Raw genomic sequence first — 12,497 nt, forward strand, 5'->3', positions numbered from 1 at the left:
ATCAGTGTTTTTCAAACTATCTTGAAAGTGATCTATAATAAAAAATATATTTTACTTCATTACTCCATACACAAAAAAATTAATTAGGATAGATACACTTTTCCCAAGTATGATGCATTTTGGTATTTTGTATTCTATTCAATCCCATTTCATTTTCTTTAAAATGCTGGTTGCATTGATTTCATGATCACACGCTGGGTCCTGAAGGTTGAAAAACACTCTTCTAGACTACTATATGATCACCTAATATTCTAAATGTGTATGGCATTTCCTATCATAATTTTCTCCAAATAGATTTTTATGTATTTCTCCAATTCAAAATACATACCTCAGTAGATCTTTACTCTGGGATCCAGGTGACTGCCTGGGTAATTTAGGTGATGACTCTTCCAACAAACAATCTGTAATCCCCACATTATTAGAGTTGGGTAATACATGTTTTTTGGCTTTTTGGAACTCTCCTACAGATTTAAATTTCCATGTTAGCATAACAGAGATATAGGTAAAAACTTTTAAATAATACACATTTGAATAAAAACTTTATTCAAAATTACAAAAAATTACCTGAATTGTAGATAATACCCCTACATTCCAAACACTCCCAATTTTGCTCCCATGACCGTAGTGAGGAGCAGGCTAAATGTGTGCCACTGGAACCACAACACTGACAGCGCTTTATTTCCCATTTGCTGAGGACATAAAGAAAAGCAGACACTTACATTTCGTTTATTCTAGTTTCAACCACTAGCAATGTCCACAGGGCCTGCCTTCTTACACACACACACACACGCACACACCCACCCAATCGATTTTCTAAAGGTGGAAAAAGATTATCTGCTTCTCTAAATATCTCTAATGTAAAAACCAAAACTAACTTATCACACTCATATGCACATACACAAAGAATATAAACATCAGACAAAATATGATTAAGAGGGAGAAAATAAATTTTCCTTTCTATTTAGAGATGACTATGCTTACAGGGAGATTGCTGTGTCGGTGTGTCTGATATGGAAGAAACATTCAGTAAATTTCAAGGTGAGGAATATTTCCTAAAATAAGCTTGCTCAAACACCTCAGATATTGTGCAGTTCAACAGAATCCAGACCTCCTACCTGGCTCATATTTATATTCTCTGTCATCTGTTCCCAGCTGTGTTATGTGATGTATGCCATCACATATTCATATTCATATTTTCTCCATGACTATGTGTGTGGGCTATAGTGTGGGGCTCCAGCCTTTTTGTTGGGTATGACTACACCTTCTCTGTTTAGAAACAGATTTAGCTCCCTGCGTGTGTGAAAGTGTGAGTGGCAAGAGAGGTAACTAGACATCATCCCTACCCCAGAGGTGGGGGCATATCATCCCTCTGTGTGGGTGTGCATATGTTAGCGTGTGTCCTCTATATGTGAGAGTCTCTGCCCAGTGACAACAATAAGGAGGAAGAAACAGCTAACCTAAGTGCTTATTATGCTCCAAGTCCAGTTCTCGCTGTGTTCACATGAAAAGTTTAATCCTCACAATTGTAGAAGGTAGATAGAACCACTGTTACTTCCATTTTAAAGAAGAAATCAAGGCACAGAGGGGTCAATAACTTGTCCACTCAAGTTCACATTAGCCAAGTCTCAGATTGAGGTTTCCACTTCAGTTTATCTAGCTTCAGACATGCTCTTAAGCACTAACCATGCTGCCTTTCACTAAAACTGCCTTCCTCTCACTAGGATGAGAGGGTATGAGATTACAAAGCAGTCATTCAGATAGACAATATCTTTGTCCTAGAAAGAAAAGTTGTAACTACTGATTGAGAGACCAGTGGTATACAAGAAATACATATAGGCAAAGAACAGCCTAAAATAAATTTGAAAAATATCAATATTATGAATGTATTGCTTCTTAAAATCCTATATACATTATGTCATCTATGCCTCAGCAAAACTCTTGAGGGAGGTATTATTGGTGTTAATGAATGAATAATCAGGGTCACTAGATAAGTAACACAGGCAAGAATACAGTTACTTGACACCTTCAATGAGATCTCTGCCTTCTAAGAATTTTTGGTTTAATAGCATTAAATTTAACGCCAACTATACTGTAACAAGCACAATGAAGGGAACCCCTAGCCCAGAGTAGGGAATCAGGAATGAGGACAGCTGCTTACAGGAAACTTTCCAGAGCAGGCTAGACCTTAGCTGAATCTTCACAATTATGTAGTAGCTGACTCAACCTTGTTTCATGAAACAAGGCTCCCAATATTCTGCTCTATACACTGAGCTTACTATGTTAAGTAAGATTACATAACAGTGATAACAATTTATTGAAATTTCCTATATAAATTTTGTAAACTGGATTTGTTACTTCTTATCCTACATCTTAAAAAATGAAGGTATTCTTGGTTCCTACTATGCAACACAGTACATTGTACCTAAAATGCACAAAATTACTGTTAAATAAAAGAGCCACTGACATTATGAAAGAGTAATCAATAAATTTCAAATGCCAAACGCTTTTTATAGTGGTCCAAAAGAAACAGTGCTGGATGAATCTAGTTAAATTACCCTCTAGAATAGTGCTGTCCAATAGAAATACAACGTAAACCATATATGTAATTTAAAATTTTCCAGTAGCCACATTAAAAAATATAAAAAAGTTAAATAGTATATTTTTATTTCCAAAATATTATCGTTTTGTTCAATATGTAATCTACATAAAAATTATTAACAACAAATTTTAAGTTATTTGGTCACATAAGTTCTTTAAGTCATAATAAAATGACTATGGGCTGAAATGTGTCTCCCTGCACTTCATATGTTGAAGTAAATCTTAAGTCCTAGTACCTCAGAAGGTGACTATACATGGAGATAAGGCCTTTTAAGAGGTAATTATGGCCAGGTGTGGTGGCTCATGCCTGTTATCCCAGCACTTTGAGAGGCTGAGGCAGGTAGATCATGAGGTCAGGCGTTTGAGACCAGGCTGACCAACATGGTGAAACCCCATCTCTACTAAAAAAAAATACAAAAATTAGCCAGGCAAGGTGGCATGCACCTGTAATCCCAACTACTCGGGAGGCTGAGGTAGGAAAACCGCTTGAACCCGGGAGGCGGAGGTTGCAGTAAGCCGAGATCGTGCCACTGTGCTCCAGTCTGGGTAACAGGGCAAGTCTCCATCTCAAAACAAACAAACAAAAAAAAGAGGTAATTACAGTAAAATAAAGTTAGATGGGTGGGCCCTAAACCAATATGACTGGTGTCCTTATAAAAATAAAAGAGATTAGGACATAGACAACACACTGACAGAGGGACAACTCATGTAGACACAGCTAGAACAGAGCCATCTGCAAGCCAAGGACAGAGGCCTCAGAAAAAACCAAACCTGTCAATACCTTGATCTTAAACTTCCAGCCTCTAAAATTATGAGAAAATAAATTTCTTTTAAGCCCCCCAGTCTGTGGTATTTTGTTAATGGCAGTCCTAGTGAACTAAGTCTTTACAGCACCTTGCAGTTTGGAAAAGGGAAATTTCAAGTGCTCAATAGCCACACGTGGCTACTGGCCACCAGATAGAACAGTGTGGCTCTAGAAAATAGAGTCTTGTGATAATACAACAGAGAAATAGGTTACAACTATACTAAGCACAAAAATTTCTCTGTAAACGGACGTAAATGTGCATTAGAAAATATCCCTCATCTCAGTTTAAACTTCTAACATCCTAAGAGCAAAACTACGTTTCACTAACTATAAAACCTACTTTGTCAGCAGAAGGTTTAAACAAGGAACCACTAAGAACGACTGAACTTTCAGAAATACCTATCAGGTGCATTATAGTCTCGCCCTTCTTTGCAACGACATCTTCGAACATCACAACGCTCATGGTGCTGCAGAAGCTCTTGATAAGCGTTTTCCTCTAATTCCCAGGAAGCATCTCTATGAAAGAAACAAGATATAAAATATGCTTTGACCTATAAATAATGTTACATAAGAGGATCAGGAATGAATCTAAAAATAAAACTTTTTTTTTTGAGATGGAGTCTTGCTCTTTCGCCCAGGCTGGAGTACAGTGGTACAATCTCGGGTCAAGAGCAATTCTCCTCTGCCTCCCGGGTTCAAGCAATTCTCCCTGCCTCAGCCTCCCAAGTAGCTGGGATTACAGGGGCCTGCCACCATGCCCGGCTAGTTTTTGTATTTTTTAGTAGAGATGGGGTTTCGCCATGTTGGCCAGGCTGGTCTTGAACTCCTGACCTTGGGTGATCTGCTCGCCTCGGCCTCCCAAAGTGAGGGGAGGGATTACAGGTGTGAGCCACCGTGCCTGGCCTAAAATAAAAACTTTTATATACTTAGGAGAATAATAAAACTTGTCCTTTTTAGGATTCTCTTTAAGATATAAATCCATTCGTGTTATTTTATCATACAGTTAATTAGTCTCAATGAATTTTCACGATAAATGAAAAGTTAACAATAAATTTTTTACAACACATTTTTCCAAATATTTCACTTTCGATTTTTAATTTTAAGTTCACTATCATTATTTCTGGATTCTTCATGCTTAAGTATTAAGAAAATTCTTACATATTTTAAATCACATCTTGATTCTCTCAATTTATACATACCATTTTGAAGTCTTATAATTGTGTACAAAGTCAATCAATTAAAATTAGACATAGCTGAGCTACTTATAAAGAGATTATAAATCAATGAATGAGACATTTATGACACAGTCCTTGCTTTCCAAGAACTGGCCATCTGGGGGAGGAGGTTTTGCATTTCACCATTTGAAATGGCTACCTGTCCATGCTCACTGAATCAGACATAGGTGATCATTTCCATTGCTATTAAATCCTACATTTAAAATATCTCTTTTTATCATAAGGCTAAATGGTACTCACTTTTCAGGAATATGAATTCCCATTCTCAACATCTCTTTCTGAAAGATGTCACTATTACTGCATATTGTACACCTAAAGAAAAACACTCCCGCATTTATTGCTTGAACCTACAGTGGAAAATAGAAAGTCTACTGTTAATGATTTAAGTCTGTTATCAGGTGATGTATTATGTAACAGAACATGTGCTATTTTTAACAATATATTATGAAAACATTTTCTATGCCAGTGGGTTCTCAAACTTTGTCCTTATAAACTAAGTTATCCCACTGCTAAAATCTAGAATTCTTTTTTCCCCCAATGGTTAAAAAAAAGCTAATTAATACTTAGCTTTACATTACCCATATATTTTTTCAATCTTATTGTGTAATGTCATTTTACTTATTGTGTAATGTTACTAAATATTGTGTTGTCCTCTAAAATGTGAGAAAAAAATGAAACTCCTGAGTTACTTCATCTAGAAATGGCGTTTAAATGTTACATAAAAATCATCACTGGTTCTGTTTTTAACTCAATCGCTAAGAGAGCTTTCTTCCCAAAACGAGAGAAGTATAAAACCTATCCTCATTGCTATAGCAAATATAGATACAGAAGCACCAGACAGAGGGTACTCAGAAGGAAACAGGAAACTGTAAGCCTACTTGGAAAGAGTAGCCAGTCCCCAGTAAAAACTAGTACTATGCATTTAATTAACAGATAGTTAACTCCTGCTTTATAGATGCCAAACACCATGCCTCTAGAAGGAACCAACCCTTTTGACACTTGGATTTAGAATTCTGGCCTCCGGAATGGTGAGAGAATAAACTTGTTTTAAGCAGCCAATTTGCTATGGCAGCCCTAGGAAATGAATATACTACCAGTGCCACTAACTGAAATATAACAGTGGTATATAAATGGAAAAATTATTAAATGAATCAATCACTAGCAAAATACAGAACAGTACCTAAAACACTTCGGAACTCTTAAGATTGCAATTAAAATGCTCACTGATTCAGGGATTACAGAGTTACTGCTGACCCCTTTGAGCACCACCTAGGTCACTGGAGAATACTTGGCCAACCTGAAACTCTCCCAATGAACTGACAACAAGGAATTCTAGTTTGAGTTCACAAATGGGACTCTTCTTTTCAAGGGTTCACAATATACATAGAGAGGATTCAGGTGTTTTAAGAAAATAAGGACAGGTTGAATATCCCTAATCCAAAAATCCAAAATGCTTCAAAATTGGAAACTTTTTGGTATTATGTACCAAAAATAAAACAAGACAGATTCAACTTCAAGGAATTCTAGTGAGTAGGTATACAGGTATAAAACTACAATATTATGTAAAAGTATGTGTGCATTTTAAGTATACACATGAAAGAAACAGGAAGGAGTATCTAAGTCTACACTGATAAATACGTCAGAGGGTTAGTAAAGCACAAGCTAAGTTTAGAAAAAGGAATGGAGGTTTGCCAGGAAAATAGGACAAAAGACATTCCAAGGATGGGGAATAATACATATGAAGTTTCCCCAGCAAGAGAGAGAATGTGCAATTAGGAAAGTACAATTAATAATATATTTAAGGATTACATTCTTGCCAAACTGAACTAAGTAGAGGCTAGGTAGGTAAGTTAAAGCCAGCAGTGTGAAGAATAAATTAATAGGCAATAAGGCCCCAGAGAAAGACCAACTAGTGGTCTACCAAAAACAGTGTCTGAAATTAAAGCAGTGAGAGTAGAATTACAATAAAAAGGATACACAGAATATACTAAGTAGGCTTGATTACACTTGGAAAATGATTTATGGATGGTGAAGAGAGAAGCTAATAAAGAGGATTCCAGGTTCAGACAATTAGCAAGTGACATACACACACACACCCACCCATATATGGAAGGGAAACAACAGGTTATTGAAATCTCTGAATCTAAAGGATATTTGAGCAATTGCAGACAGATGCCAAGATCTTTAACTAAATATGGTATATGATAAAAGGAAGTATCTGGTAGAGAGGGGAAAAAACAGGATAAGACACATGGAAGATACCAACAAGACTAGAGCAACGATGGAAAAATCCAAGCTGAACAGTGATAATTCTCTAGACACGAGAGTGGAAAGTTTTTACCAATTTCTTTGATATCAATCTCTAGTCTCTTCTCCCAAAATCCCAATGTATAGCATTTGTAGTGGTTAGAAATAATAACATTTGTTTAACCACATACAGTTATCTAGATTGGATAAGACTCCATGTGCTATTTCAGTTAAGAACAATACTAGAGTACAAAAGTTATTGGAACTCCTTTAGAGAGAGTGACTCAAGAATTAGCCCCATCCTTAGTATGCTCTAATCAAGTATAGTAATAATTGCTTAGTGATATTTATTGTAGACAGGTGTCCATGTGGCTGTGATCTTCAGTTATATTTGCATAAAGTAGACCTAGTCTTTTTTGTTAGTAATATTATTTCTACTTTTTTAACGACAAAATTAAAACTCGGTATTTTCAGAATGTTCACAAAAGGCCTTAACGATACTAGGTCAAGTTTGAGAACCTTTCTTTGCTTAATTATTAACATATAAATGAGAAAAATCTTATGAAAAATAACACACTGCTACAAAATTAACAAGACGACACATTTGGCAGCAATTATATTCATCCAAATACAAACCCTTAATTAAAACAAATTACTTTTTAAAGATTCTCATATAATATGAATAGGTAAGGATAACACTTCACAATGTTGTTTATTAACTGCACTCTCTAGGATCCTTTTATAAACACCTCTTTGCAAGTATTAAATGAATTTCTAATATTTCCCCAACAAAACAGGCTTCATCCTGCATTTTTTTTTTTTTTAAAGATAGAATCTTGCTCTGTCGCCCGGACTGGAGTGCAGTGGTGCTATCTCGGCACACTGCAACCTCTAACTCCTGGGTTCAAGCGATTCTCCTGCCTCAGCCTCCCAAGTAAATGGGATCACTGGTGTGCACCACCACACCCAGCTAATTTTTTTTGTATTTTTAGTAGAGACAGGGTTTCACCATCTTGGCCATGCTGGTCTCGAACTCCTGACCTCAGGTGATCTGCCCTCCTCGGCCTCTCAGAATGCTGGGATTACAGGCTTGAGCCACTGTGCCAGGCCTTCATCCTGCACTTTTAACTGAATAGTCCTAAGTATAAAAGTTCAAGGTCCACACCACAAAAAAAAAAAAAGGTATCAAACTTTACTACTTTTAGTACTGTTAGTATTTTTAAGATTTTATTGAAATAAGAGAATTTACATCTTTTTTTGTTTTTGAGACAGAGTCTCCCTCTGTGGCCCAGGCTGGAGTGCAATGGCACAAACTTGGCTCACTGCAAGCTCCACCTCCCAGGTTCATGCCATTCCCCTGCCTCAGCCTCCCTAGTAGCTGGAGCCCACCACCACGCCCAGCTAATTTTTTTTTTTTTTTTGTATTTTTAGTACAGACGGGGTTTCACCGTGTTAGCCAGGATGGTCTTGATCTCCTGACCTCGTGATCCACCCACCTCGGGCTTCCAAAGTGCTAGGATTACAGGTGTGAGCCACCACGCCCGGTCTACATCTTTTAACTGTTAAAAATATGTCTGTGGACAATTAGTAATAATAATCTTTCATTTTACTAAACAATAATAAAATTTAAGAAACAGTAGTAAACTTAAGCTTATCAGCTGGCACTTTCACATGTACATATTACGTATTTGATGTTACTAATAACTGGAATCTTTTTAAAGTTTTCAAGTATTTTCAGAATCAAAAAATATTAAATTGTCTAATGTTGTGTGTTTTATCATATTCTATTTACTTGAAAAGTAGTAATAAGGTTTGATACATAAGATGACTCTCAAAGAACCAATATTTTTAATTAATTGACAGTAATTAACTCCCTGTTAAGAAGGTATGGTAAAGTGTTTACCAAAGGGAAGAAAAGCCTACTAATGTTTAAATATCTTAACTTGCTATCAAGCTTCTTATCGTTTCAAATATCCTGGTTTTCCAGCTTAAATATGTAAATGAAACTTAGGAATTAAAATCTAGTTTATTCATTGTGAAATCAAACAGAATCCTTAGGTAAAAACAACAAAACTCTGTAAGTATAAATATACACTAAAAAGTTTCATCTAAAGTATTTTTTGAATCTTAATTGCATACTTAAATAGGGTGAATTTTGTATATAAAATGTGCTTCAAATTAAGTGCTTTAAAGCTGTTTTAAAACTAACAAGTGATAAGAGCTAATACACACGTCAATTCTTTCTAATTTAAAATTTAAATCAGTAAGCCATAATTTTATATCAATCAGAGAAAGCTTACAAAACATGTATCTTACCTGTAAACAGTCTCTATGAAACCAAGCGTTCTTACAACAAGGACTTCGTAATATGTTATAACTTGGAATAGGCTCAATAAATTCCAAGCAAATGGTGCAAGGTAAGGACTCTCTATAATTATTAGATGTAATTATTTGAACAGGTCGATGGTTCCAACAAAATGACCTAAAAATGCAAATTATTAAAAAAAAAAAATTTCATGAACTGAAAGCAAAACTTGGAAAACACCGTAATTTACATATATAAAATAAAATTCATTCGTCTCCATCTTATAATTCACCCACAACAGACTGAAGACTTAAAAATTAAGTCTCACAATCTATGACCAAGGAGAGAGCTGAACCTTCAAAATCTGAACTTTTCTGTAGTGAGACTTACTTATACAGAATTTCAGAAACTAATTATTATGTTGAGAATCCTATGTAATATTGCCAGCAATGCAGTATACACATTATTGTACTCAACTACTGGGTACATACTGTTATGCTCAAAATCGTATAAAATTAAAGGAGGCAGGAACTTATGCCTAAAAAATAATTTAGTCATATAACACATAAAATGCAATTAATAACCTATTCCCAATTCACTTTATCTCCATTTGTGTTTTCTAAACTGTAGTTTTCTTACATGGTAACAATCCATTAAATAGGTCAAAAATCCAAATACTAAAAGAAATAGAATACTTATGATACCAAATGTCAAAATTTACAAAATCTTGATGTTTAAAGTTGTGCTCAGGAAGCAAATATTTTCAGGGTATCCTAGGGCATAATATTTATTTTGTGGACTCAATCAAATTTACATGCCTTTGATTTACTCAGTGAGAAATGCATACAGCCCTGTGAAGAGTAAGTCGACAATAATTCTAAAGAGTGACACAGAAATCTAGAATTATGTAAAGGTGGAGATTTTCACTGAATTATGGATAAATTAACAAGTTCATGTTATATCCAAAAGCTGAAATTTGAAGATGAATACTAATCATTAGGTCCATCCTAGACATGGTAATTCTCAAGACTTGGCACACAGAAATGACCCCATAAGGGTGGGTAGGAGGGTAATATATAATGTTATATCTAAACTCTAATGCTCTAAACAGAAAATTTATACTAGTATTGTATCATTGGGATATGTATTTTCCACTATTCTTTAACATTGAACTTTCATATTTAGCAGTTAAATAACTCACGCAAAATTGCCAGTAAACTGGAAAATACATTCTCTCTGAAGTCCACATGGGAAATGATAACTTCGTTTACATCGAGGTGCAACACATCCAATTGAAGCACCATTTTTCTTGCAAACACAGCATTTCTAGAAGAATATGTGAAAACAGGGGTCATAACATAAAAAATCTGAGTACTATAGTATGATCAAGACATAAATAAATACTCCTTGTGGGGAATCTGAAAATTATTTCTTCACGTAACAGCTGTGATAATGGTATGTTAAATAAATTTCCTGAAAAAACTGTTTTACCCAGAAACAATCTAAAGACAACAAAGATTCACTCCTGTAACAATTTCGATAAAGAAAACATCTCTTGCCTAACATGTGGATAAGACAGAGAAGCCCCTTTTCCTTCCTACTAAAACATTTTAAATTGAAGGGTTTACAAACATAAAAGCTATATACATAAACATCTCATTGAAATCTCAAGAGAAAGCACATAAATTAGGCAATACTCATCAAGAATAGGAAAATACTATAAACCAATTTATAAAAAAATGGCTAAGATCACTCTATTCTGAACAAATGAAAAAGTGTTAAGACACCTATAGTGGATTTAGAGTGGTCTCCAAAAAGTTATGCTCAGGTCCTGACTCCCAGTAACTGTGAATGTGAACTTATTTGGAAACAGGGTCTTTGCAGATGTAATTAAGTTAAGGATCTTGAGATGAGATCATCCTGGATTTAGGGTAGTCCTTAAATCAAATAACCGATGTCTTTACAAGAGAAAGGAGAGGGAGATTTAAGACACAGGCATATACAGAGAAAGGTCTGTGAACACAGAAATAGACTGGAGTTATGCTGTCACAAGCCAAGGTACTCCAAAGATTGCCAGTAGCCATGTGAAGCTAGGGGAGAAGCATGGAATTAATTCTCCCTCAGTGCCTCTAGAAGGAACCAACCCTTTTGACACTTGGATTTAGAATCCTGGCCTCCGGAATGGTGAGAGAATAAACTTGTTTTAAGCAGCCAATTTGCTATGGCAGCCCTAGGAAATGAATATACTACCAGTGCCACTAACTGAAATATAACAGTGGTATATAAATGGAAAAATTATTAAATGAACCAATCACTAGCAAAACACAGAACAGTACCTAAAACACTTTGGAACTCTTAAGATTGCAATTAAAATGCTCACTGATTCAGGGATTACAGAGTTACTGCTGACCCCTTTGAGCACCACCTAGGTCACTGGAGAATACTTGGCCAACCTGAAACTCTCCCAATGAACTGACAACAAGGAATTCTAGTTTGAGTTCACAAATGGGACTCTTCTTTTCAAGGGTTCACAATATACATAGAGAGGATTCAGGTGTTTTAAGAAAATAAGGACAGGTTGAATATCCCTAATTCAAAAATCCAAAATGCTTCAAAATTGAAAACTTTTTGAGTGCCAACATGATGCTCAAAGGAAATGCTCATTGGAGCATTTTGGGTTTTGGATTTTCAGATTAGAGGTGCTCAACTGGTAAGCAAATATTCCTAAATCTGAAAAAAATTTCAAATGTAAAATTTCAATCTAAAATTCTGGTTCTAAGCATTTTGGATAAGGGATATTCAATCTGTAGTTCCAAACCATAAGGGGACCTTTAGAGACCACCTTTTACCACAAGCTCACTATCACCAGGAAGTTTAGGAATTGATACTAATATCTCACATTTAATATCTCGCATAGTCCTTAGATTCATGCTAACCTTTCTCCCAAGGTTTTTCCTTGTGCCCTAGAACCTCTCTTTTTACCATTAACTCTCCTATCTTCTCAATATCTTCAAAAATAACTGCCTCCACTTCTTTGCCTCAACTAAAATAATAAATGTTTCTATGTGCTTCCCTTGTAGACCTTCTTGAATAAAGCTGTTTATTTTTCCATCCTCCTTAATTTCCAGACTTGACACAGGGTAGGACATGGACAGGCGCAAGAAAGGGGACAAAGAGAACATTATTTTAGCTCTCTGTTCAATATTATAGGCCAACTTGATTTTCACACTTTGAAAAATTTGGACCTTTGAGCCTAATGACAATTACCTTCCTGTTATCTGCTAACTTCCTAGGCACTCTTCCACCT

General features: G+C 35.5%; 1 protein-coding gene across 5 annotated transcripts in view; it reads right to left on the reverse strand.

The window, feature by feature from the left end:
* Positions 1–12,497, reverse strand: part of G2E3 (G2/M-phase specific E3 ubiquitin protein ligase) — a 59,933-nt gene that overhangs the window by 17,149 nt on the left and 30,287 nt on the right. For all 5 annotated transcript variants that reach the window (XM_050797838.1, XM_050797842.1, XM_050797840.1 and 2 more), the window contains 6 exons: positions 10,392–10,516; positions 9,202–9,367; positions 4,879–4,985; positions 3,803–3,919; positions 565–689; positions 329–461 (listed from right to left, as the gene is read on the reverse strand). In XM_050797838.1, coding sequence (XP_050653795.1) covers positions 329–461; positions 565–689; positions 3,803–3,919; positions 4,879–4,985; positions 9,202–9,367; positions 10,392–10,516 — 773 coding nt within the window. The remainder of the gene's footprint in view (positions 1–328; positions 462–564; positions 690–3,802; positions 3,920–4,878; positions 4,986–9,201; positions 9,368–10,391; positions 10,517–12,497) is intronic.

Source organism: Macaca thibetana, chromosome 7 (genome assembly GCF_024542745.1).
Source record: "Macaca thibetana thibetana isolate TM-01 chromosome 7, ASM2454274v1, whole genome shotgun sequence".
Classification (NCBI taxonomy): domain Eukaryota; kingdom Metazoa; phylum Chordata; class Mammalia; order Primates; family Cercopithecidae; genus Macaca; species Macaca thibetana.